Source organism: Muntiacus reevesi, chromosome 15, assembly GCF_963930625.1.
Source record: "Muntiacus reevesi chromosome 15, mMunRee1.1, whole genome shotgun sequence".
Taxonomy (NCBI): Eukaryota; Metazoa; Chordata; class Mammalia; order Artiodactyla; family Cervidae; genus Muntiacus; species Muntiacus reevesi.
In genome coordinates, this window is record NC_089263.1 from 60,885,829 (window position 1) to 60,910,658 (window position 24,830).

Here is a 24,830-nt window from a genome sequence, read left to right on the forward strand (position 1 = left end):
GAATGCAATTTGGTCCATAGCAGCTTCTTCTGCAGACGTCTGGTCAACCCTCCTGCTTCCAGCCTCTCCTGTGTCCCCACTTCCATAGTGGAGCTATCAGTTCCGGAATCTTTGGGGGCTCTCTTGACGGAAGCGGAGTGCTCCTTGGTGGCCCCCAGTTTGCTGGCTTCAGTTTCAGCTTGTTTGGAGCAGACGAAATCGTTCTTCTTTGCTTGCTTCCCAGCCCGCGAAGCTGGACTGAGGTTGTGCCCTCTTGCGTCCTCTGTCATGCGGGCACGAGGGGCGGCAGCAGAAGGTGGGGACCAGCACGTGTGCTCTGCCTGCTGTCTTTCCCTTCAAGGTCACTGTTAGGATGTCCTTGCCAGGATGATCATGTTGCCCACAAAGATTTGTTGACAAATGAATGAAACCTCACATTTTCTGCGGCATCTTGCCCCTGTCATCCTCTGACCCTCTTCCCAGAAGACATGTGACTCCAAAGCTCTCCTCCCCATATACACAGTTTCCTTTGGAAGTCTGTTCCAGCCACCATCTTCCTTCTCCTTGAATTGTCACCAACTCCCCTTCCTCTTTACCAGCTGAGCCCCCAGGGAAGCCCAAGAATACTGGAGTGGGTAGCCTATCCCTTCTGCAGCAGATCTCCCCGATCCAGGAACCAAACCAGGGTCTCCTGCACTGCAGGCGGATTCCTTACCAACTGAGCTATCAGGGAAGCCCCTAGTCCACCTGCAATGTGGGAGACCTGGGTTCGATCCCTGGGGTGGGAGGATCCCCTGGAGAAGGGAAAGGCTACCCACTCCAGTATTCTGGCCTGGAGAATTCCAAGGACTGTATAGTCCATGGGGTCGCAAAGAGTCAGACACGACTGAGCGACTTTCACTTTCACGTCACCCCTCCTCTGCCCCGACCCTCCTGTCACGCACGCTGGCGCCTCCCGTCCTGAGAAGGCCCCTCCTGACCATGCTGCCCCATGGGGCAGGGTTTCCAGCTCTTTGCTCCTTTCCCAGTCTGACTGCCTGTTTCCTGGTCACTGCTGGTCTTCAGGCCTTGCCACTGCTCACCCGTCCAGCCTCTGCATCCCCAAATACACCCTTGTTGCCAAGGTCATGGTCTTCTCCCTGCACTCAGCTCTCTTCTGGACATCCCACTCCGCCCTCCACTCCATCCTCTCGGAGTGAGACCCTCCCTTGGGGTCTTCTGTGTCTGTAACCTGGTCCAAGCAGCCAATTCCCCACCCGCCTGGGAGGTGGCTGGTGGTCATACCCAGACTCTCACTGCCTCCCTGGGAGCTATGCCCATGGCCGCTAGTCCGTCCTTGCGATTTCTGGTTCCATTCACATGCACTTTTCTGTCCATCATCCTGAAGCACAGCCTCATGGTGAGGCTTCCAAGGGACTCCCCATTGGGCATGGGCCAAGTCCAACCCATTAGCAGGGGGTTCCAGGCCCTCCACAATGGAGCCTGACCCCTCCTGCCCAACATCCTTGTCCCATCCTTGATTCAAACAGAGCTGGATGGCTCATCGCTTCCCAGACACACTGGGCATGCTTTTCTAGCCCCTTAACCTGGATGACTCGCCATCTTCCTCCCCAATTATTTCATCTCTCAGATCCATCAAAGCTAGAACTCTGATCCCATCCACCAGCCCCAACCTGGGATTCCTTCCCCACTTGCCCTGGCCCCCAGAGCTTCAGTAACTCTTGTGCCTTCACTTATCCCCAGTCCAAGCAGCGAACACTTTCCGCACATGTCCCGTTGGTGCATGATTCCGGGGACTGCTCCCCACAGGATGAGGTCCACGGCCCCATCCTATATGGAGGTGTTTCTTCCCTCCTGTCCCCAACCAGGCCACCAGGTTTCATTCTTAGGGAAATCTTCCCTCCTTCCCCCAGGCTCTCTGAGCCCATCCTCAGCTGCAGAGGTGTTAGTTCAGAGCTGCAAAGGAAGGTTTGGGGCGTGACAAGGCCAGATGCAAAGCCCAGCTCTCTCACCTGCCCTCCTGCTCACGAGGGGTTCCCCCACAGGTAACAATGAGGCCCTGCTATCTCCCGCACAGGCCTGTGGCGCGGACAGTCACTGATGCGCGGGCAGCGCTGGCACTCTCTCCCCCGGCGAGCTCCTGGGTGCCTGGGGCCTGCCTGTGCATTCCCATGTTTGCTCCCCTCCTGGACCACGAGGCCCTCAGGAGACAGGCATTGCCCTAGTTTCCTTTGGGTCCCCTGACCCTGACACAGAGCAGGCACACTCAGCGTGTGCAAATGTGTGAGCCAAGAGTCAGCACCCAGCAAACATCTGCGATCAGATCACACAGGGGACTATATTAAATATCTTGTAATAAACTATAGGGCTGCGCAGGTGGCTCGATGCTAAAGAATATGCTGCCAAGGCAGGAGACGCGAGTTTGAACCCTGGGCTGGGAAGATTCCCTGGAGGAGGGAGTGGCTACCCACTCCAGTATTCTTGCCTGGACAATTCCACGGACAGAGGAACCTATCAGGCTATAGTCTATGGGATCACAAGAGTTGGACACGACTTAACAACTAAACGACAAATACACACACACACACACACTGAGTCACTTTGCCATACACCAGAAGCACAACATTATAAGCCAACTTACACTTCATTCTTTTTTAAAAAGAGAGTGTAATGAGCAAGCCCATAACTGGGGGTGACAGAACAACGTCTCACCAGTGATCTCTGCTCAGAAGACCCTTTAAACCTTTGCCTTAACCAGTGGGATAATTAGAGTCTGCAAACCATAGGCAAATAAATTAGCAAGGATTCCAGGACCCTTTGTTAATTACCAGTAAGCATTATGTATCTCGGCCTCCAAGATGAAAAAGGCCATAATGGGGGTGGTGGGAAGAGACCGGGCAAACCTCAGAAGTGAGCTTTTTACTTGACTTTCTTGATAAATAATTCAGATTTCTATCAAGTTCTCTATAATTCTTGCAGTTTTGACGTGAGGCAGCTTAGAATGGCATAGTAAATATAACTGTATGACCCTCCATAATTTTTTTCAGTGCATTAAATGGATAAAGTCTACATCTTTCTGTGTTAGCTAGGATGACAATATAACCTGCCATCCCAACTGAAATAATTCAGAGTCAAAGGGGGACTGACTATTGACAAAGACCCAGGACGTAAGCATAAACCCTGCTGCCCCAGCACACTGAAATGAGTGATTCTGATATTCCAGCATTAGAATATTTGCTCTGTGGTTAATTAGCTCTATGCGAAGAACTGCCATGAAACCTCACAGGCAACATGATAGAGCAAACGAAAAAACTCCTGAAAGTGGCATTGTTCGGTGGAGATATCTCTAAGGAAATATCGTTTGCCATCCACAGCGGTACTTGCTTTACTGTATGGATAAGGGACGATTTGAACACTGAGTTTCCCAAATGGAGTGCCATTTAGAGAAAGAGAAAACTGGAACGTCCTTGGGGGTCCAGTGGATAGGACTCTGTGCCCTCACTGCCAGGCGCCTGAGTTCAATCCCCGGTGGGGGAACTAATAAAACACTGCACGCCGTGTGGCTAGGCCAAAAAATAAAAGGCAGGGGGTGGGAAGGACGTCCAAGAGGGAGGGGATGTTTATATACATGTAGCTAGTTCACCTCATTGTGCAACAGAAACTTACTCAATACAGTAAAGCAACTGTGCTCTAATAAAAAATAATTTTTAAAAATGAAAGGACTACAATTTTTAAAAGAGAAAACCAACCAACATTGCTTTTAGTTCTCCACTTCAGATACTTCAAAATACGTAAATTCTTCTGATGAGTGTAAATCATTAAGAACATTTTGGAATGAATAACCTGCTGAGGGGAAAACACCCTAGGTTTCTGCGACAACAAGGAGCTTTCATATCCATCTGGACGCTGAGCCATCATCTGTGGAAGGCTCAGAAGTTCGTGGTTCTGCGGGGAGGACATTTCTGTGACGGGATCACGGCGCTGACGAGGCTGTGTGTTCTCACACAACGTGGTCTCCTGTCGAGCATCACTCACTCACTCAGCCAGTCTGTCCAGGACAGTCTGTGCACAGGCGGTCAGGGAGCTGGCTTCACGGGCTACGGATATTGTGCCTTTGTAAGGCTTCCAGCCAGGGCTGAAGCCAGGGAGAGAACTAGGATAATTCTTGGTTGCTGGAGGAGGAGGCATGAAAGCAGAGTGAAGAGCAGCCGCCCTGCTCCCAGGGTGCCCAGTGTCTACAGAACTCCAAAAAGGAGGCTGCTTTAGCCCAGATGAAAGATCCTGACAGCCGGTAGCAATGGAGGAGGCAGGGACTCTGGCTGGACAGAGGGGTGGGGGCAGTGTACGAGCTGAGCTCAGAGGCTGAGCAGAAGGACATCTCCAGGATGCCATGCAAGTGAAGCTGCAGGGTGTCTGGGGAATGAAAAGCAGAATGAAGGGCTTCCCTGGTCGTCCAGTGGTTAGGCCTCCACGCTTCCAGGCTGAAGGCCTGGGTTTGATCCCTGCTCAGGGAACTAAGATCTCACAGGCAGCGAAGTGTGGTCAAAATAAGTAAATACTATTCTTGGGCTTCCCTTGTGGCTCAGCTGGTAAAGAATCCTCCTAAAATGCGGGAGACCTGGGTTCAGTCCCTGGGTTGGGAAGATCCCCTGGAGAAGGGAAAGGCTACCCACTCCATTATTCTGGCCTGGAGAGTTCCAAGGACTGTACAGTCCATGAGGTCACAAAGAGTCGGACACGACTGAGCGACTTTCACTTTCTTCTTTTCTATATATTTTTAAAGAATGGATTGACTGGGGCAGAGGAATGCGAGCCTTGAAGGACTCTGAAATCCAATCTGCACACCTTGGACTTTGCAGGTTTCTTTTTCTCCAATAAGGAGAATAATTTGAAAACTGGGAAGAGTTCTTTTTTTTTTTTTTTAAGTCCCTTAGGAGAAACTGTCAAGGGCCCAAGATAGGTGAGAGATGGGGGGGAGGGCAGCTTAGTGACTGCAAATCCCTTCTCCAGGTCTCCACAAAAGGTCTCAGATTTGGCCAGATGGGAGTCACAGAAAACTGGGAAGGGAAAAATGTCATGATTTTCCCAAAAGCAGAATAAGTTGGGTTCTTAAAAACAGAGATGATAAATTTGATATTAATATGGGCTCTGAGCAATAATTTTAACAGATTTTTGAAGAGCTGGTGTGAACTCACTTGGAAGGAAATGTTATTGCGAAGAGGCAAACCAAACCCATTCCCTCTTTTCACAGGGTTACCAGGCTGGATGTGCAAAGCATTGGTAAAGAACCTTCACAAAATCCTGTGGATGATATGGGGAAAAATAGGCTGGGTGAACAAATATTTAGGTGATGATGTTTGGTTGGACAAACACATTCAGGATATTTATAATAAACAGGTCAGTGGAGATACACCTGGTGGGATGTGGATGACATGAGAGCTATACTCCTCCCAGCCCCGCCCCTGCCCTGCACTGCTAATGTGTTTATTAATTATAAGGATGAAGAAGACTTTAATGTGTTTACCATGGTACCTTCACTGCTGTCCCAATGCTGATGTGTTAGATGCCAGATATAAGAGTTTAAAAGATTTTGGTTGGTTGAAAGGATGGCTTGAAACCAATAAAATGACATTTTACAGGGGTAAAGATAAATCTCGTCTTTAGATTTAAAAACGTCAATTAACTCAGTAAAGGTTGGAGAAGACCCAACAGTAATTTCATTTGACAAAGACTGATAGGTTTATATCGAACAGAAGTTCAATATGAACCAACAGCATATAGCCTGGCTAAAAAAAAAATCAATACAAATTTCAGTTGTATGAATAGAATCATAATATCCAAGTTATATAAGGGGAAGGCCACTCAGGTCAGTCCTCTGAGATTACTGTATCCAGATCCGGCTACAAGGATTCAGGAGAAGGGAGTCCAGTTAGGTGGTGTGGATGTCTACACGCATGAGGGGTCTAGAAACTGTGTCACGTGGTGCACAGGGAAGAAATGGAGAACTTGACCCTGGAGTAGATGAGAGCTCCCTTCAAAGCATATGCAGGTCTAGCGTGTGCAACAGACAACTGATTTTGTCTCGAGGGTAATTGATTCCTTCATTCATTCACTCAGCATTTACGACTGCCAAGTACGTCCCATGTTGTGTCAAGCATGATGGGCATCAGAGGCATGTAATCTCTTGGGAGATGTGAACACACACACGCGCACACACACACACACACACACCCTCCCTCCCAAGTTCCTTAAAGACAAGGTGGATTGACGTAAGGGATGCAGTCAGGTTCCAGTAGACATGGTGGGGGTGTAGCAGGCCCACGATGGCCTCCCAGATGGGGCAGCTTCTCTGTCAGCAGGCAGGCAGGGACTGGGGAACAGCGTGGGCAGAGGTCCGGAGCACTCAAGTGCAGGGCACGAATGCAAGTCAGGGGTAGAGGTTGCCCAGTGCACGGTGTGGCAGCAGCGGGTCAGATGCCAAAGACAGCATTTGCGGCAGGAGCACCGACAGGCTGGAAGTCCATGCGGGGACGTGTGCACTTCATGGGGCAGGTGTCAGAGAATGAAATGACATCGCTAACCCCTCTTTGGGCAAGTTAATCCTGGAGGAAGCAGAGGTAAGGAAACCTGGCCACAGGGTGTTAGCGCAGACAGAAGCCTCAGGACAGGCGGAGGTGAAATGGACCAGGCAGAAGTGGGATCGATGAAGGACACTGGAAAAGGCAGTTTGGAATAAAAATAACCAACCATCTTTTTAATAATTCAAGCTCTTCAACTCTGAAATGGGCCAAGTGACCATTTGTCAGGGATGTTGCAGAAAAGTACTGTGGTGTCAGCAGGCAGGTTGGGGACCACAGTTTAATATTCTTTATCGATGTTAGGAATCTGTGATTAGCTCTCATTTTATGGAATAACAATCTTTTTATGAGCAAGTGTATTTACATATTAAAATTTAGTATCAGTGGCGAACGGCGTTCTGGATGTTTGGAGTACCCAGTTCTTAATTTTGAGATTCTATGAGTGTGTGCGTGCTAAGTCGCTTCAGTCATGTCTGATTCTCTGCAACCCTATGGACTGTAGCCCACCAGGCTCCTCTGTGCATGGGATTCTCCAGGCAAGAATACTGGAGTGGGTTGCCAGTTCCTCCTCCAGGGGATCTTTCTGACCTAGGGATCAAATCCGTGCCTCTTATATCTCCTGCATCAGCAAGCAGGTTCTTGACCACTGGTGCCACTTGAGAAGCCTTGAGATGCTATACTAGCTGCATCAGTTCATCAGGGATGCTGTAATGAAGCGCCACTTACCAGGAGACTTAAGAAACAGAAGTTTACGGTTTCACACTTCCCGAGGCTAGAAGACCAAAGTCAAGGTGTGGGTAGGGCTGGGAAGGAAGGATGGACTCCAAGCCTGTCTCCTTAGCTTGGAGACAGCCATCTCCTCCCTGTGTCTTCTTCACACCGTCTTTCCTGTGTGTGTCTGTGTCCTAATTTCCTCTTCCTACAAGGACACCAGTCCTATTGGGTTAGGGCCCATCCTAATGACCTCGTTTTAACTCCATTACCTCTGTAAGGACCATGTCTCCAAAAAAGGTCACATTCTGGAGCACCAGGAGTTAGCATTTCAACATATGAAGGGGGAAAGTGAAAGTGAAGTCACTCAGTTGAGCCTGACTCTTTGTGAGCCCGTGAGCTGTATAGCCTATCAGGCTCCTCTGTCCATGGGATTTGCCAGTCAAGGGTGCTGGAGCGGGTAGCCCTCTCCTTCTCCAGGGGGATCTTCCCAACCCAGGGGTTGAACCGAGGTCTCCTGCATTGCGGGCCGACGCTTTACCATCTGAGCCACCAGGGACTTGGCTCAGAAGGGGGAGAAAGAGCACAATTCAACCCAAACCACTAACTGAAAGGCAACTTCTCTTTGCTCTTAGAATAAAACCCGAGGCCCCGTGTGCACAGGAAGCCCCGTCTCCCGCCCCGCTCCCCGGAGGAGCCTTACTCGCCTGAAGCAGCGCCCACTGGCTCTCTGCCCACTGTTGCTGTCTCTCGGTTCACACCTCAGTCCAGTTCAGACCCTCCAGAGTCATCTGAAACCCTTCCTTCTGGTTTTCTTTCATCACACTCCTCACAGTTTGCACTGACGTATTTATTTGTATGAGTATTCTATGTCACCTGCAGGGAGAGATACCCTTTATCTCCCAGCTCAGCACACACACAGTTCAGGTAAAGATCAATGCTTGAGGGGAAAAACGCTTGTCCTTACTACATTCAGGGCATCCTGATATTTCCTATTTCGTTTATTTTTTTTTCTCATAGTAAAATATACACAACATAAAATTTGCCGTTTCAAGCATTTTGAAGTGCACAGTCTGGTGGCATTAAGTACAATTCACCCTATTGGACAACCATCACCACCAGCCATCTCCTGAACTTTGTCATTATCCCAAATGGAAACTCTGTTTCCATTAAACACCAACTCCCTTCCCCCAGCCCCTGGCACCTGCCATTCTATTGATACTTTCCATCTCTATGTACTTGACTCCTCTGCAAGGACCTCATATAGGGCTTCCCAGGTGATGTTAGTGGTAAAGAACCTGCCTGCCAATGCAGGAGACACAAGAGATGTGAGTTTGATCCCTGTGTCGGGAAGATCTCCTGGAGGAGGGCCTGGCAACCCACTCCAGGATTCTTGCCTGGAGAATCCCATGCACAGAGGAGCTTGGCAGGCTGCAGGCCATAGGGTCACGAAGAATTGGACACGACTGAAGCAACTTAGCACTCACACACACAGGGACCTCATATAAGTGGAATCATCCAGCATTTGTCTTTTTGTGACTGGCTTACTTGACTCAGCATAATGTTCTTAAGATTCATCTGTGTGGTAGCACATGTCAGAATTTCCTTTCTTTCAAGAGTACATCATATTCCATTGTATGGATAGACCACATTTTATCTCTCCATTGATCCATGGACAATGACTTGTTTCCCCATTTTGGCCGTTGTGAATGATGCTTCTATAAACATGGGTGTATAGACATCTGTTTGAGACCCTGCTTTCAATTTCTTTGGGTATACACCCAGAAGGGAATTTTCTGCTTCTCTTTTCTTTTTTTTTTTTTAATTATAGTTGATTCTGTTTCAAACTGCTGATGTGACTTTAACTTCGTAACACTTGCAGTTTAGAAGGCACTCTGATTTTTTTGTGCTATATCCCCAACCCCAAGCATGGTGTCTAGAACTATTTTCGGAGGAATGTTGAATTAAACTATAGACGCACAAGGCTCTCCATTTTTGGGTAATTTTTTTTATTACTTTTCCATGAATAAAGGCTACAGAGCTCCCATTTTTCTTTCTTTTTTCACATGTTGTACAAATGCTGCTATTAATGTCATGGAATGCTATGGTTATATTGTCCTAGAAAGCATACATCATTTATTACAACAACAATACGTTCTTGACTCGGGCCATAAATTATCTCAAAGTGACGTGGAATAACAGTCTGTTAAAATGTTTGGGCGCAAAATCTCACATTATTAATTAAGTTTTCAGAGATTTTTTTCTTGAACTTTCTCTTTTTTTTTTCTCCACAGATCTTTTAAAAATGCTGTGTAGATTATACTTAGTTGACTGAACATGCGTGTCCTTGTAATTATACTAAAATTTGCTTTTGTTAGAGTAAGCTTTTACCATTGTGGGGAAAAACATAGCAGTTGAATACTCTAGGTTAAGAGGGTAATAATGATCTTTATCATCTCAGAGCAGTGGGCTGTGTTTTTATTATTTGTCATTTTGTTCCATCGGAAGTAAAATCCTCTAAGAAAATCTCCAGCTCAATTTTTCTCCCATCCCAATTCTGAATTTTCTTTACTCCCCAACTTTTCTGCTTTGGGGCCATCAGATATCATATCTTTCACATTATAAACCAGGAACACTAACAATCTTAAACAGAATCATCTTTTAATCATTTATTCATGATTATCACTTCCTTTCCAGAGAATGCCACACATCAGTTTCTAGACACTAACTATCCAAAGTATCCTAATGTATAAAATCACAAAGTGGAGTAGCAATAGTATAAAGGTCAGACTGGAAGGGGAGAAAGAGAGGAAAAGAGAAAACAGAGAAACGCCAGGTTCAAATGCGCACCTGTGTTTAGTCCCAATCTTCAAAAGCCCCTCTCCGGGAGGCTTAAGAAGGAGGGGATATATAAAGACAGACTTGCATTGCTGTATGGCAGAAGCCAACACAATTGTCGAGCAATTTTCCTCCAATTAAAAAATAAATTCAAAAAAGCCCCAGCACCTGCCTTTGGGATGCATAGAGTCTGCCCGCAGTGGGTCGGGGTAGAGGCTTCATGTAACTCTTCTGCCACCTCTGCCCTCTGTATTTGACCTCTATTTCTTTTCTCTGTCAAAGTTCTGAGACATGCATCTACAAGCATTCTCCTTTTCTTTTTTTGAGCGTTCTTAATGATTTACACTGATCAAAAGAATTTACATATTTTGCATTGTCTGAAGTGGAAAATTAAAGGCAATATTGATCATTTTTTCTCTCTCTTTAAATGTTAGCCCTTTTATTTTTTGACTGCACCGTATGCCTTGCAGGATCTTCATTCCCCAACCAGGGATCAAACCCATGCCCCCTGCAGTGGATATGTGGAGTCTTATCCACTGAGCCACCAGGGAAGTCTCTGTGTGCTCTCCTTTTGATGTCTGGCAGCTCAGCTCCGGTCCCCACTGCTTCACCAAGATGCTCCACATCAGCTGGGGGCCCTCTACCACCAGATTGAAGCCCCCCAGGCTCATCCCCCTTGACTTGTCCCACAGAGAACCTTGCAGAACTTTCTGTCCACCTCTGTGCAACTTTCTGTGCTCTTGGCTTAATGAGACAGCCCACTAGGCTGATGTCCTGCCTCTCAGACAGCTCTTTCGGAATTTCCTTCTCTCCTCCCTTTCCAAGGCTCTGTCCAGCTCCTTTCCCACCCTCCATCCTCTCTTTAGAGTGTTCCTGCTACAGCCTCTTTGCTAACAATCCCCACTTCTCATTCTTTCACTGGCCAGCTGGTCTGCACCCCCAGTTGCTACCGGGCATTTCTAGTGTGAGGTCTGCTGTCCTCTGGTGTTTGGCCTTCCTGCCTCTCTGGCTGTATCGTCCTAGAGCAGTTTCCCTCCGGCCCATCCCTCAGCTTCGTTCTGCCCTCTGACTATCCGGGCCCTGAGTGCTCCTTTCCAGACAGCTGCAGACACCCTGGGGTGCAGGTCCTGGCCCCTGTGGTCTGATTCACGCTCAGCTCAGTTCAGTTAAGTTCAGTCACTCAGTCGTGTCCGACGCTTTGCGACCCCACGGACTGCAGCACGCCAGGCCTCCCTGTCCATCACCAACTCCTGGAGCTTGCTCACACTCATGTCCATCGAGTCAGTGATGCCATCCAGCCATCTCATCCTCTGTCGTCCCCTTCTCCTCCTGCCTTCAATCTTTTCCAGCATCGGGGTCTTTTCCAATGAGTCAGCTCTTCGCATCAGGTGGCTAAAGGACTGGAGTTGCAGTCAGCACTCAGGCCCAGCTCTCACACTGTCGGTGTCAGCCACCTGCTGGCGTGCAAGCCTCCTGCCTCCCTCTGTCCTCCTGCTGGGTCTGGCTCAGGCTCCTGTGCCAGCTCTCAGGACTTCTCAGCTCAGGCCACTCTCACTTCCCCGCTGTCTGAACACAGACCGTCCACTCACGTCGGGCCGGCCCGAGGGCCTGTCAGCAGCCCCGGCTGTTGGTTTCCCCCACAGTCATTAACCCTCTCCCTCCAGCCCAGGTCACAGTTGAACCCACAGCGCCTGCAGCTCTTGAGGGTCACGCCACCACCCCACCCATCCCAGTGTACTTTTCCTCTTAACAACCCCTGTGGTCTTCTGTTCTTGGTCTCCTTGACCAGGACGGGGCTTCAACCTTTCCCGTCTGTCCAGAGCATCTAATGCCAGTCCTGCTAACCCATGTGCCAAGCACAGAGCGGCAGGGTCCCATCCCTGACCCTGCCCTCTGCTTTTGCAAACAGAGGTCCCCATCCACCTCTGAACCCCAGCGAGGCCCCCAGGTTTTCTATTAGTAACTTCTTTACTCAGTTCTCATTTTACCTACTTGAGCTTCCCTGGTGTCTCAAGGGTAAAGAATCTGCCTGCAATGCACAAGAACTGGGTTCGATCCCTGGGTTGGGAAGATTCCCATGGAGGAGGGCATGGCAACCCACTCCAGTATTCTTGCCTGGAGAATCCCATGGACAGAGGAGCCTGGCGGGCTACAGTCCTTGGTGTCACAAAGAGATGGACACGACTGAGCGACTGTGCACCGCAGACAGCACAGGAGCTAATACCTGCGACTGGAAACCAGTCAGAATTGATCTATAAGCGGACTGTAGCTACTGTGTAACCAGGAGCAAAAATGTTACCCCGTCTGTTCTGGACTAAGTCAGTTCAGTTCAGCTCAGTCGCTCAGTCGCTCTTTGCCACCCCCATGGACCGCAGCACGCCAGGCCTCCCTGTCCATCGCCAACACCCGGACTAAGTCAGAGGATCGTCGAACTCACTCTCTGCATCCTCACTTGCCACGTGCGAGCATCTTGACCTCAATCCACGGTCAGTGACTGGCGCGTGTGCGCAGGAACTGGAAACTTTACAACCCCGTGGATTTGCGCGTTTATCTCCTTCTGCGGTACTTTGACCTGACTCCCTGTCTCCCTGAGATAAAGTAGAGATTTCCGTGGGTCCTGTAACAAGTTAACAAGTGTCTTATGTGACAACCCAGCCCCCGACCCCAGGGGCTGATCAGAGGTGGGAGGGACCCCGGCAGATGTTTCAGCTCCCTTTAAAGACCCCGGCCTGACATCTGGAGGGCCCCTTTTGGACGTGGGAAGCCGCATCGGTTCGAGCCGAGTCATCAGCCCGACGCCGGTTCTCACTCGAGGCAGGGCCTGGCCGCGGCGGAAGAACCCGCGGGAAAGGGGCGCGCCTGGCAGGACGTGGCCAAAAGTGGAGCTGCTCCGACGTGGACACCCGGCCGAGATGGGCCCGCGAGTTGTCCATGTTTGGTCCTGGAGCTGCCCGCGGGGCGCGCGGGGACAGCGCCCCCAGGGAGGCGCGGGCGCCGGCGGCCGCAGGAGGGTTGCCCGGGCCGGGGCCGGGGGTGGGATGGGGGGCGGCTCTCCCGCTCCCCGCGCGCCCCTCCCGCGCCGCAGCCGCCGCCTCGCCTTTGTCCCCGCGGCCCCCCCCACCCCGGAGCCGGCGGCCGCGCGGGGAGGCGGGGCCCGGCCGCGGCACCCCCGCCCCGATCGCGCGCCGCCCTCGGCTCCCCGGCGCCCCGGCCCCGCCCCGGCCCCGCCTGGCCACGTCCCCCCGCCGAGGCCGCCCCCTGGCGGGCGGAGCGGGCGCTCGGCTCGCGCGGCCGCGGCGGCGGGCCCGGGGTTGCCATGGTAACCGGCGGCGGCCGCCGCCACGGCAGGGCCGGCCCCAGCGCCAGCGCCGGCCGCGGCTCGGCGCGGTTCAGTGTGGGGGTGAGCGGGCGGCGGCGCGGCCGGGCCGGGGGAGCGGGCGCTGCCCGGCGGCCTCAGCATGGAGGACGGCTTCTCGAGCTACAGCAGTCTGTACGACACGTCCTCGCTGCTCCAGTTCTGCAACGGTGAGGAGGGCCGGTGGCCGGGGCGGCCGGGGAGGCCGCGCAAAGTTGCTGCGGAGGGGCGCGCGGTTCCCGCCGCCGCGGGCGCATTGTGCTGGGCCGCTGAGCCCCGGGCCGCCCGCGCCTCGCTGCGCCCCCGCCCCCGCCCCGGCGCGGCTCCCGGCTCCCGCTCCCGGCTCCGGCCAGTGCGCGCGGGGAGCGGCCGGTCCCGGGGAGACCCGCGCGGGCGCACCGACCGGGCAGCGCGTGGGGAGGCCCGGGCGCCCCAGGGCTTCGCGGGGACGTGTTGCTTTCTGCTTCCAAACTCACATCTGTTTGGAAATGTCTGGATGAAGAACTCGGAAAACATATCACTTAATAACAAAACACTCCTTCGAGGATGTGCGCAGTGTTTGCTGCGCATGGACTCAGATTCATTCCGTTCTACTTTGATGAAACCATCAACACTTTCATGCTATCTAGAGCTGTTTAAATGGACAGGCAGAGTGAACCGGGCTTCAAAGTGTTTCGACTGTTTATGGGGTGATACTTTTTGGGTTTTTTGTATTTCTTTTTTTTTTTTTAATACAGAGAGGAAATATTAATAGCTATCAATATGGCATCTTTAAAAATTATATAAAGTCTTACGTTTCAAAGATGTTAGTTTCACTAGTAGGGTTGAAAAAGATTTTCACAGCAGACTGCACGGTTTATCAGAACATTCATGCACAAAAGTTAACCATACAATTTTTCTATGTTGGATTTATTCCTTTATTAGAGGATCCCAGAAACTTGTTAAAGAAAAAATAATCGTGTATTTTCTAGAATGTGCCTCTAGTACAGATGGAATCTTTTGGAATTCTAGACGCTTTGACGACTTGAGCAATTATGTTGCAGTTGTATTTGTGATTTAGGCGAATTTCTCTAGTTATTGGACACCTGTTTGCAAATAGGAGGTATTAGCCTTGGCAATTAACATCATCGGGTTGATTCATCCTCTATAATGATATTTTAACCTCCGGCGAAATTTATCATCTTTTTCATGGGAAAGTATATATTCTGATAGTTTTGGCAGCTTGTAATTTTCATGTTAATCACATGTGAGCCTTCATTAACTTGTAATGGCCTCTTCAGCAGAAAGGGTGAAAGTTTTTGCTCTCCAAATTTAACAAGAGTTTCAGAGCTGAAGGAGGATAGAATGTATTTGGTGCCCTTATGGCCATTGGAATTTCTTATATGTAGTTGAGAGTCATGGAAACGGTTTTATCCTCCACAACATTAAGTAGATATTTGAGCAGTTGTTTAGGGGCTGGTCATATTGCTTCTAAATAGCAGTTCAGTCATAAAGCTGTGCATCTATTCATGAACGTTTTGGATTTCTGCCTTTTCTTATTAAGTGTGTATTAGAGATATTGGTAAGGAGTTTTACTGGTAAGTGTCTAGAAGAAAGTAAAAACCAGGTTTTATATTGTATGGCTAACAGTTTAAAGAAAAATGACTCTATTATTGAAGCATAGTTGATTTACAATGTGTTAAATTCTACTCTACAGCAAAGTGGCTCAGTTTTAAATGTATATCTATTCTTTTTTTATTTTCTTTTCCATTATGGTGTTTCTGAAGATACTGAATATGATTCCCTGTGCTACACAGTAGAACTTTGTTGTTTATCCACCCTGTATATAATAGTTTACATCTGCTAATCCCAAACTTGCAATCCATCCATCCTCTACCCATGTCCCTGTTGGAAAAAAATGACTTTAAAATAGCTTAGAAAGAAGCACTAAGATAGTTCAAAATACAGTTGAATCCTAACAGTTGAATTACTTTTCTTTACAAAGCTCTTAGCTCTGTGCTTATTTTTTTGGTTACCTTATGAATAAAGTTTAAAGCAAGAATGGTCTCTGAGGTAGAAATGAGTGTCACACTGGTGATGTTTTAGGCAACAAATGTTTGGATGAGAAATTATTCATTTTAAGAGGCCTTTACTAAGTGAAAATATAAATGAATACAACCCAATTAATGACTGTGATGATTCAATGAAAGCAGTGGGTCTCAGGAGCACCATCTCACCAAGCATTAAAGTAAACATTTGGGTATTTTATTGGCTACAGTGAAAAAAAATTCTTTTTGAATTAGAGATTTCCATGACAATGGCAGGACTGCATCACGCAGTAGATGAACCCATCCATGTTCATATGTTGAGCACACTCCATGCTTTCGATAGTGAGAGGAACCAAAAAGTCATAGTTGTTCATTAACTTCAGAAAATAACATCCCATACTTGTTATTTGGATGACTGCCACAGTTAATATCTTCCTGGTGTGACCAAGATAGAAGTTAGTAATAAACGTGAAAAGAAAGGAAGAGAAAACGTTGTTCTAAGGAGTGAAATCTCTAGTTCCCACTGTATTTTTTCCCTTACCGTCTCTTGTACTTGATTTGTAATGGATATTGAATGTCAACATAGGCAGTATCTAGCCTCATGAAAAGACTAGCCATGCTCCTCTTTTAGGTACTGGCTGTCTCATTTCAGTAGGAAATATGTGCAGTGTTTTTCTCTCCAAACTGTTTAGGACTCTGTAAAGTGAGCTAGAAATCACAAACTTCTGTCCGCCTAAGAAAAAACTACAACAGTTGGAAAGTGGACTAAAGCTGTCATTTATAAGCCAGTTTCCTGTTTGGGAAATACTTGCCATCTTTTACTCTATTTTTTTCTTCAAACCCTTCCGTTTGCATAGGAGGAAACTGAGTCTTAAAGAGATGTTTCTAACTTTATAAGGCCATACAACTAGTAAGACTTGGATACCAGTATGACTTTTTTTCGGTTTGTTTTAGTAACAGCTATTGAGAAAGATAATTCACATTCTATAAAAATTCTCCCTTTTTAAAATATACAGTTAAGTGGCTTTTAGTATATTCACAGAGTGGTGCATGCATCAACATTATCTAATTTTAGGGCATTTTCATCACCACCCCCAAAGCAACCCCAGCACCCACTAGTTTATATTCCCCCTTGCCCTGGCCCTTTGACAATACCAACCTGTTTTTCCATCTCTATGGATTCTGAATATTCAGTATAAATGGGATCATATAATATGTGGCCTTTTGTCTGGCTGTTTTTACTTAGCATAATGATTTAAGGTTCATCCATGTTGTAGCATGTGTCACTACTTCATTCCTTTCTATGGCCAAATAATATTCTGTTATATGGGTAGACCCTACTTTATTTATGTGTTCAGCAGTAGATAGGCATTTGGGTTGTTTCTACTTTTTGACTGCCATAAATAATACTATCAGGAACATTCATATCGAGGTTTTTGTGTAAACATATGTTTTCATTTCTGTTTGGTTGATACCTAGGAGTAGGGCTTCCCTGGTGGCTCAGATGGTAAAGAATCTGCCTGCAATGCATGAGACCCAGGTTCAACCTCTGGGTCAGGAAGATTCCCTGGAGAAGGGAATGGCAACCAACTCCAGTATTCTCGCCTGGAGAGTTCCATGGACAGAGGAGCCTGGCAGGCTCCAGTCCACGGGGTCGAAAAGAGTTGGACACGACTGGGTGACTAACACACTTTCACACTTATCTAGGAATAGAATTGCTGAGGCGTATGGTAACTCTGGGTTTAACATTTTTGAGGAACCAGTCTTAATTTTTTGAAATCTAAACATCAAGCCGTCCATCCTAAAGGAAATCAGTCCTGAATATTCATTGGAAATACTGGTGCTGAAGCTGAAACTCCAATAGTTTGGCCACCTGATGCGAAGAACTGACTCCTTGGAAAAGACTCTGATGCTGGGAAAGATTGAAGGTGGGAGGAGAAAGGGATGACAGAGGATGAGATGGTTGCATGGCATTACCAACTCAATGGACATGAGTTTGAGCAAGCTCCGGGAGTTGGTGATGGACATGGAGGCCTGTGCAGTCCATGGGGTTGCAAAGAGTCGGACACGACTGAGTGACTGAACTGAACTGAAACATCAAGCTCTTTTTATTATACCTTGTTGGTATGAGACTGGGGAGTCAAGAAACTGGATGAAAGAGGGGAGGAAGTGGGTGGGAAGAACATACTGTTGCTGTTTCATTTCTGTGAGTCACTTTTGATTCTTCCATCAATCACAGTTCTTCAAAACAAGTCAACGCACGCATTGGCTTAGTTGCTGTGGGTTACAAGAATTTCAGAGTTTGAGGGGACCTAAGGGTGATCTCATCTCATGATTTACTTTCTTAAGCCTCTAAATGTTTTGTCAAAGTACTGCTTACCCAGGAACCCAAATGTCAGACAGATAAACCACAGGGAGCATCCCCCGTTTAACTCGGGGAGAGGGCAGCGTCTCTGGTCCTCCTTGCCTGTCCTGTCATCCACTGATTCCATTCACCCAGCCCTCCAGGGCTTGAGATCTCTGTTCCAGAGGTTATTCAACATGTTTGAGCAGTTCCAAAGAACTGAAAACTCACTATCTCTGCTTGCAGTCCATTCCTTCTTTGTGTGGTTCAGACCGTCAGTTGCTAAATGCAGTCAAAATTTGGCCCAGGTTCTGCCCCTTGGGTCCATAGGAAATTGGTTTAATCTATATGTACTAGGTCATCCCATGTTTGAAGACAGTCATGTTAGTTTCTTCTCAGGTCTGATTCCAGCTAAACATTACCTTTAGGAAAAGAAATCCTCACAAGACACAGTTTTAGACGCTTCGTCATCCTGGTTTGCTCAGTCTGTACTTCTTTTCTTTTGTCTGTATGCCTCTTTGGGCTTCCCTTGTGGCTCAGCTGGTAAAGAATCCGCCTGCAATGCAGGAGACCTGGATTTGATCCCTGGGTCGGGAAGATCCCCTGGAGAAGGGAAAGGCTACCCACTCCAGTATTCTGACCTGGAGAATTCCAGGGACAATATAGTCCATGGGGTCACAAAGAGTTGGACACAATGAGCGACTTTCACTCACTCACTCGTATGCCTCTTTAAATTGGACACAGCTGAATGTGTGGTATTCCAAGCATGGTTTTTAAAAGAGTGGAGTAGAACTGGATACTTCACCTCCTTTGTTCTAAAGTCTATACTTCTAATAATGTAGCCCAAGACCATAATAGTTCTTTTGCTTGCCATTTCATGTTGTTAACTTTTATCGGTTTTCACCTAAAATTCTTGTCTGTTTTACATGTATTGTGGCTAACCCCGTTTTTTTTTCATACTTTTCCCTTTTCTTTTTAAGGGGGAACTTCCTGCAATACAGCATAATTGTAATCTGTATCATAATGCTGTAAATAATCCCAGCACTTATATTTCAGTGTTATAATAGCATGGAAGTTGGTCATTGCCTTAAAGGTTATGATTCTGGCTGATAGCGTTTTTTTCTGTCTTGCCTGGAAAGGTGCTGTGAGGGGTCTTACCATGTTCCTTTCTATACATGGCTCATCTACCACTTGTGATGTAAGTGGACTTCCCCTGCAGGTGCTCCTTGTTAATAACCATAGCCTGCCAAGTCCATACTACCTGCTGCTCCCAATGACATTCTGAAGTCACTACAGTAATCTTTTGAACTTTGTTGTTTTTGTTCACTTGCTAAGTTGGGTCTGACTCTTTGTGACCCCAGGGACTGAAGCACACCAGATTTCCCTGTCCTTCACGATCTCCCAGAGTTTGCTCAGATTCGTGTCCACTGAGTCAGTGATGCCATCCAACCGTCTTCATCTTCTGTCATCCCCTTCTGCTCTCAGTCTTTCTTAGCATCAGAGTTTTTTTCCAGTGAGTCAGCTCTTTACATCACATGGCCAAAGTGTTGGAGCTTCATCTTCATCAGTCCTTCCAGTGAATATTCAGAGCTGATGTCCCTTAGGATTCACTGGTTTGATCTCCTTCTGGTCCAGGGCACTCTCAACAGTCTTCTCCAGCACCACAGTTCAGAAGCATCACTTCTTCATCACTCAGCCTTCTTTATGGTCCAGCTCTCACATCCGTACATGACCACTGGAAAAAGCTTAGCTTTGACTATGCGGACCTTTGTCAGCAGCGTGATATCTCTGCATTTTAATATGCTGTCTAGGTTGTCCCTAGCTTTTCTTCCAAGGAGCAAGCGTCTTTTAATTTCATGGCTGCAGCTACTGCCATTTATTTTTCTAGTTATCAACTGAAATCTTTTTATTTCTAAGCATTTATATTGGGTTCTAAGCATTTATATTGGGGGAGTTAAGAATACTTTATTTAAAATCTTAGAAATATTTTGGCATCTGCGATTCTGTTAACTCTGATTCTGATAGAATTTTCATGTTGGCAAATAGTTGGGTTTGAAACAAGGTCAAGGAACTCATGTGAAGAAATTACTCTGAACTCAACAATATGAGGTCTTTTCAAACCTCATTTATTCTTCTGTGGTGGCAGAGGACTGAGTTAGATTTTCTCTGATAGCAAAATCTAAAGAAAATGGTTTTTACAGGAAAATGCCAAGTAAGCACCCATACCAAGTGAGAATTTTTAATTGGTATACTTGATATTCTGGCAGGGAACCTATTTTATAGCCAAACCACAAGAATTTATGACATTATAAACAAACACAAGCATTCTGATGAAAAGTTCACCAAACTAGGCTTAAAAGTAACTATTAGTTCTTGTTAATTTCTGAGATAATATAAGCTTTTTCGTATAGTCTCTTAAAAAATAAACATTTTAGTTGAGTGGAGAGTGGATAAAAAAGAAATAACATCTTTGTTTCTACTGTCAAAGTCTGTTCAAGCTATAAAACTAGAAGCGTGAAAAACTTAATTATGATAGCATTGAAAATTGAACATTACAGCTTTGCTTCTAGCAGCAAAAACAGCTTCTCCAAGGACTTAAAACCAATGGTATTTTGTGCCACTTACAAAAATCTCTTTCAGGAAAAGTATGATTATTAATCTTTAAAATACTAGCTTATTAATTGAGGATTTCTAGGATTAGCAAAATGTTTTAAATGCCACCAGACACATTGAAAACTTTTTAAAAAGTATGATGCAAATTGTAAATGGCATGTAAGTATTATCAATATACCCTCCCCACCAAAGCTTCATATTTTTCTCACTAGATGTTTGACACATAAGTTTAATATTCTGCTGAAAGCAGCATGTTTGTTTCAATGTCGTGTGGGATGGGGGCTGTCTTATATGCCACCCGGAGCAAGGATATATCCTCTTTGGTTTCCTTTAAAGAAATAGCTCTTCAGAAGATTTTCATTCTTTAAAGTATTTATTTTCCGATCAGGAGTTAGGTAGACATACTTTCAATTTTGTTTCCTCTCAAGCCAGTTTCTTTACTGGAAAATACTATTTGTGGGGAAAGCTACATTTTTACAAGAGTACTTAGCTGTGTCTTAAAATACAGTAGCATGTTTATCCTGCCAGCTTTCTGGAAAAGATTTAAACTTGCTGTCTTTAATAAACTACCCTCTCTGTGAAGGGGCAGATTTGACCGTTAGCCTTGGATGATGCAAGAGGGTGGGATCACCGAACCCAGAGCCTGCCCAAGGTGGGGAGTTCCGCAGGAGACCTTGGCAACCTGCAGAGAAGAAGAGACGTACCAGCCTCTCGGGGTGGCGTCTCAGTCGTGGTGTGTCCTTGCGGTGGGGTCCAGCACTGGCGGTGTCCTTCATTCCGTGCCCTCTGGAGGGGAAGGCATCATTGTCCTGGACTGCAAATTATTCCCACAAAGAACCTTTCGAGGACAATGGGCAGCTCACAGTTAAGGATAATGAGGACAGAGACGATCAGGCAAGTATTCATGGAGAGAGGCCTTTAAGTTCACTTGGCAGATGGAGCCAATTTCGAGTGCATCCCTACAATGTGCCCAGGACAATGGAAAATGTTTAAAACATGTCCTCCCTGGAAGCACCGGTTTTCCCTCATCAGTGTCCTGCATGCCTCTTTCCCCCTGGCCTCCCATCCCCACGGGAGGGTTCTCCTCTCCCACGGATCTCATCATTCCTGCCCCCGCTTTACTCAGACCCCGGTCAGTCCTCATCTGGGGTGTGTTGTAAGCGCAGCAGCCCCAAGCCAGCCTCTTGGCCTCCAGTCTCAGCTCCTTTTTCTTACTCAGCACGTGCTGGAGTACCCACCGAGCTCCTCGCTACACAGGTCTGAGGGTTCCAGCCACACGCGAGCCCACGTGGCCCCGGCTTTCGGGGGCTGGATGCTCAGCCTCATGTTCTCGGCCAGTCTTGTTTAATGACGCTGGGCTTAGACCGTGCTGAGAAGCAGGCTCAGGAGCGGGGCCGGGCATGGGACCGGGAAAGGCCTGCGTGAGCTCTTCCCTGGGGAGTGGAAGCCACTCACCCACAGGGGGCGGGGAGAGGGCAGAAAGAACATTCTAGACCGGGTGCAAAGCCCTGGGTGGGGAAACTAAAAATCTCCCCCGAAAGAAAGAAAAAGGGGACAGAGCTGAAATGAGACGGGGAGTGCCCTGTGGGGCCTTTGGGCCACGTTAGGAGTTTGGTCTTATTCCAGGGAGAATGTGAGAATGTGGTGGAGAAATTTGAGGCGAGAGAGTGACATGGTCAGATTTTCGGGGAGTTTTGGGGAATGCCTCTCCCCGAAGTGTGGAGGAGGGGCTGGGGGTGCTGCTGAGAGAGAGGGGGACTGTCGTGTGAGGAGAACGGGGGCGATTCCCACCAGAGGGCTGCTTGGGGGCTGGCCTCATCTGGACTTCAGCCTTTACACGCAAGAGGAGGAGGAATCAAGGATGCCTCCTGGGCCCCCGACGTGTCCACCCAAGTAAATGCCACAGGCCGAGCTAGAAGGAGCTGGAAGGGCGGACAGGCAGACAGCGGTTCAGTTGGGGCTTGTGGGACCCAAAGCCAAGGGGCTGACTGACTCGACGGAGGCAGAAACCGGAACCAGGACGATGTCTGTCCTGGAGAGATGTTTGAGAGCCATCACTGTGTAGATGGGGACTTCCCTGGTGGCTCAGTAAAGAACCTTTGCGATGCAGGAGACGAGGGTTCAATCCCTGGGTGGGGAAGATCCCCTGGAGAAGGAAATGGCAGCCCACTCCAGTATTCTTGCCTGGAGAATCCCATGGACGGAGGAGCCTGGCGGGCTACCGTCCATAGGGTGGCACAGAGTCAGACACGGCTGAGCAGCTAACACTTTGACGCTTCACACTTGCAGTGTATAGATGGATGGCACCCAAATTCATGGCGAAGGCGAGCTCACTTAAGGTGGAGTTAGAATGCTCCTTCTGAAAGACAGATCTGATCCGGGAAACAGCCTCCTGTTGGAAAGTCTTCAGGGTCCCCCCACCTTTCTGGCACTCAAGCCCCCAAAGGCCGGCTGCCTGTCTCAACTCCCAGCTCCTTCCCCAGCCTCCACCCCCGGCTCCTGAGTCTGGTGCAGGGTCCCTTCTTGGTGGCCACTAAACCTCTGTCATCACCGTGATCCCAGAGGCCTGTCACGGTCATTTATTTTCAGATCGCCGTTTCCAGGCAGAGGCTCCCCGTGGTCATGTTTGTTTCTTTTTGCTCCTCAGCAGAGTCTCCTGATGGCTGGTGTGGGCGTGTGAAATATACATGCACCGGTCAAAACACCTCATCTGTAACGTGTATGCTAAACTGAGGTTAAATAGGTGCCACTTCTACATATCCTTGAAATAATGTGTATATATGTATATATATGTTATGAGGAGGGCGTGGCAACCCATTCCAGTGTTCTTGCCTGGAAAATCCCACCGACGGAAGAGCCTGGTGGGCTGCAGTCCATGGAGTCGCAAAAGAGTCAGACACGAATCAGTGACTAAATGACAACATGAGGTGGTTTCATAGACTTACCGCAAATTATGTTCAGCCAGAGGAATTGACCCAGTGAAGTAGTTCTTGGCAAAATCAATGTTTTTAGCCATAAAAAAAGATTGCACTGTTAAATCAGCACCCGCCCCCCCCAATTATTTTGTGTAACAAGAATTTTTACCCTTCTTAGGCAAATATGTTCCAGTCGAGCAGTAGCTTAGAGTTGTTGTTACTGTTTAGTCGCTAAGTCCTGTCTGACTCCTGCAATCCCGTGGGCTGTAGCCCACCAGGCTCCTCTGTCCCTGGGTTTCTCCAGGCAAGAGTACTGGAGTGGGTTGTCATTTCCTTCTCCAGGGGATCTTCACACTCCAGGGGTTGAACCCGCATCTCCTGCATTGGCAGGCACGTTCTTTACCACTGAGCCACCAGGGAAACGCTGGTAGAATTAGGACTGTCATCTATAGCGTGCCTGTGCTGCTGCTGCTGAGTCGCTTCAGTTGTGTCCGACTCTGTGCGACCCCATAGATGGGAGCCCACCAGGCTCCCCGTCCCTGGGGCTCTCCAGGCAAGAACACTGGAGCGGGTTGCCAGTTCCTTCTCCAATGCATGACAGTGAAAGTGAAGTCGCTCAGTCGTGTCCAACTCTCAGCGACCCCATGGACTGCAGCCCACCAGGCTCCCCCATCCCTGGGATTCTCCAGGCAAGAGTCCTGGAGTGGGGCGCCATGGACTTTTCCGATGCCTGTGCATAGTAGCCCCAATTATAGTGTCGACAACAGTTGAAAATCCTTAGGAACAAAACTGAGTGATGATACTTCATGTAGCGTGAAGTCCCTTGTAACGCTGAACCATCCCGTGTGTGAAACACGGAGACTGCTCCCCCGGGAATGCCTGGGCCATATAAAAAGATGATGATCAGTGAGCCTGGCTTCACCGAATTAGTCCTTTGGAAAGTAATTAAGCAGCCTTGCCCGCACTCCACTGCTCTCAAAGACTGAAATCTGGCTATGTGTGTCATTTCTTTGCCTGCCGAGAAAACGGCCTTGTATTGAGTTGATATAATTTAATCACATAAAAATGTGTGTTCAGACTGCGTCTTGTACTTAATTACAGCTCTGACAACACAGAGTTGTTATTTCCCAGCCAGAGCTTGTGCTTCTCCGAGGTAGGGGCTGCATCCCATCCATCTTTCCCTGCCCAGGGCCAGGCGCCCTGTGTGTGTGCACACGCGCGCGTGCGTGTGTGTGTGGAGTGGCAGAGCGACAGTGCTGGCGGTCTCACCAGGCAGCCTCAGATGTCACATGGGCTGAGTCTGAGCACTTACTGCTGTCCCCTCGTTTAACCCTCCCTGAATGAGATGGTTGGGTGGCATCACTGACTCAACGGACATGAGTTTGAGCAAGCTCCCGGAGATGGTGGAGGACAGGGAAGCCTGGCCTGCTGCAGTCCAGGGGGTTGCAATGAGTCAGACACGACTAAACG

The 24,830-nt window shown here is 48.1% G+C and overlaps 1 protein-coding gene across 5 annotated transcripts in view; it reads left to right on the plus strand.

Annotated features, from left to right (window-relative positions):
- Window positions 1-24,830, plus strand: part of EML1 (EMAP like 1) — a 191,550-nt gene that overhangs the window by 47,025 nt on the left and 119,695 nt on the right. Inside the window, exon 1 of one of the 5 annotated variants that reach the window (XM_065905956.1) lies at window positions 13,459-13,631. The exons of 1 other annotated variant lie outside the window; for it this stretch is intronic. In XM_065905956.1, coding sequence (XP_065762028.1) covers window positions 13,565-13,631 — 67 coding nt within the window. In that variant the 5' untranslated portion in view covers window positions 13,459-13,564. Of the gene's footprint in view, window positions 1-13,458; window positions 13,632-24,830 lie in introns of those variants that run through there. 3 more of the 5 variants (XM_065905957.1, XM_065905959.1, XM_065905960.1) reach the window with 3 other exon arrangements.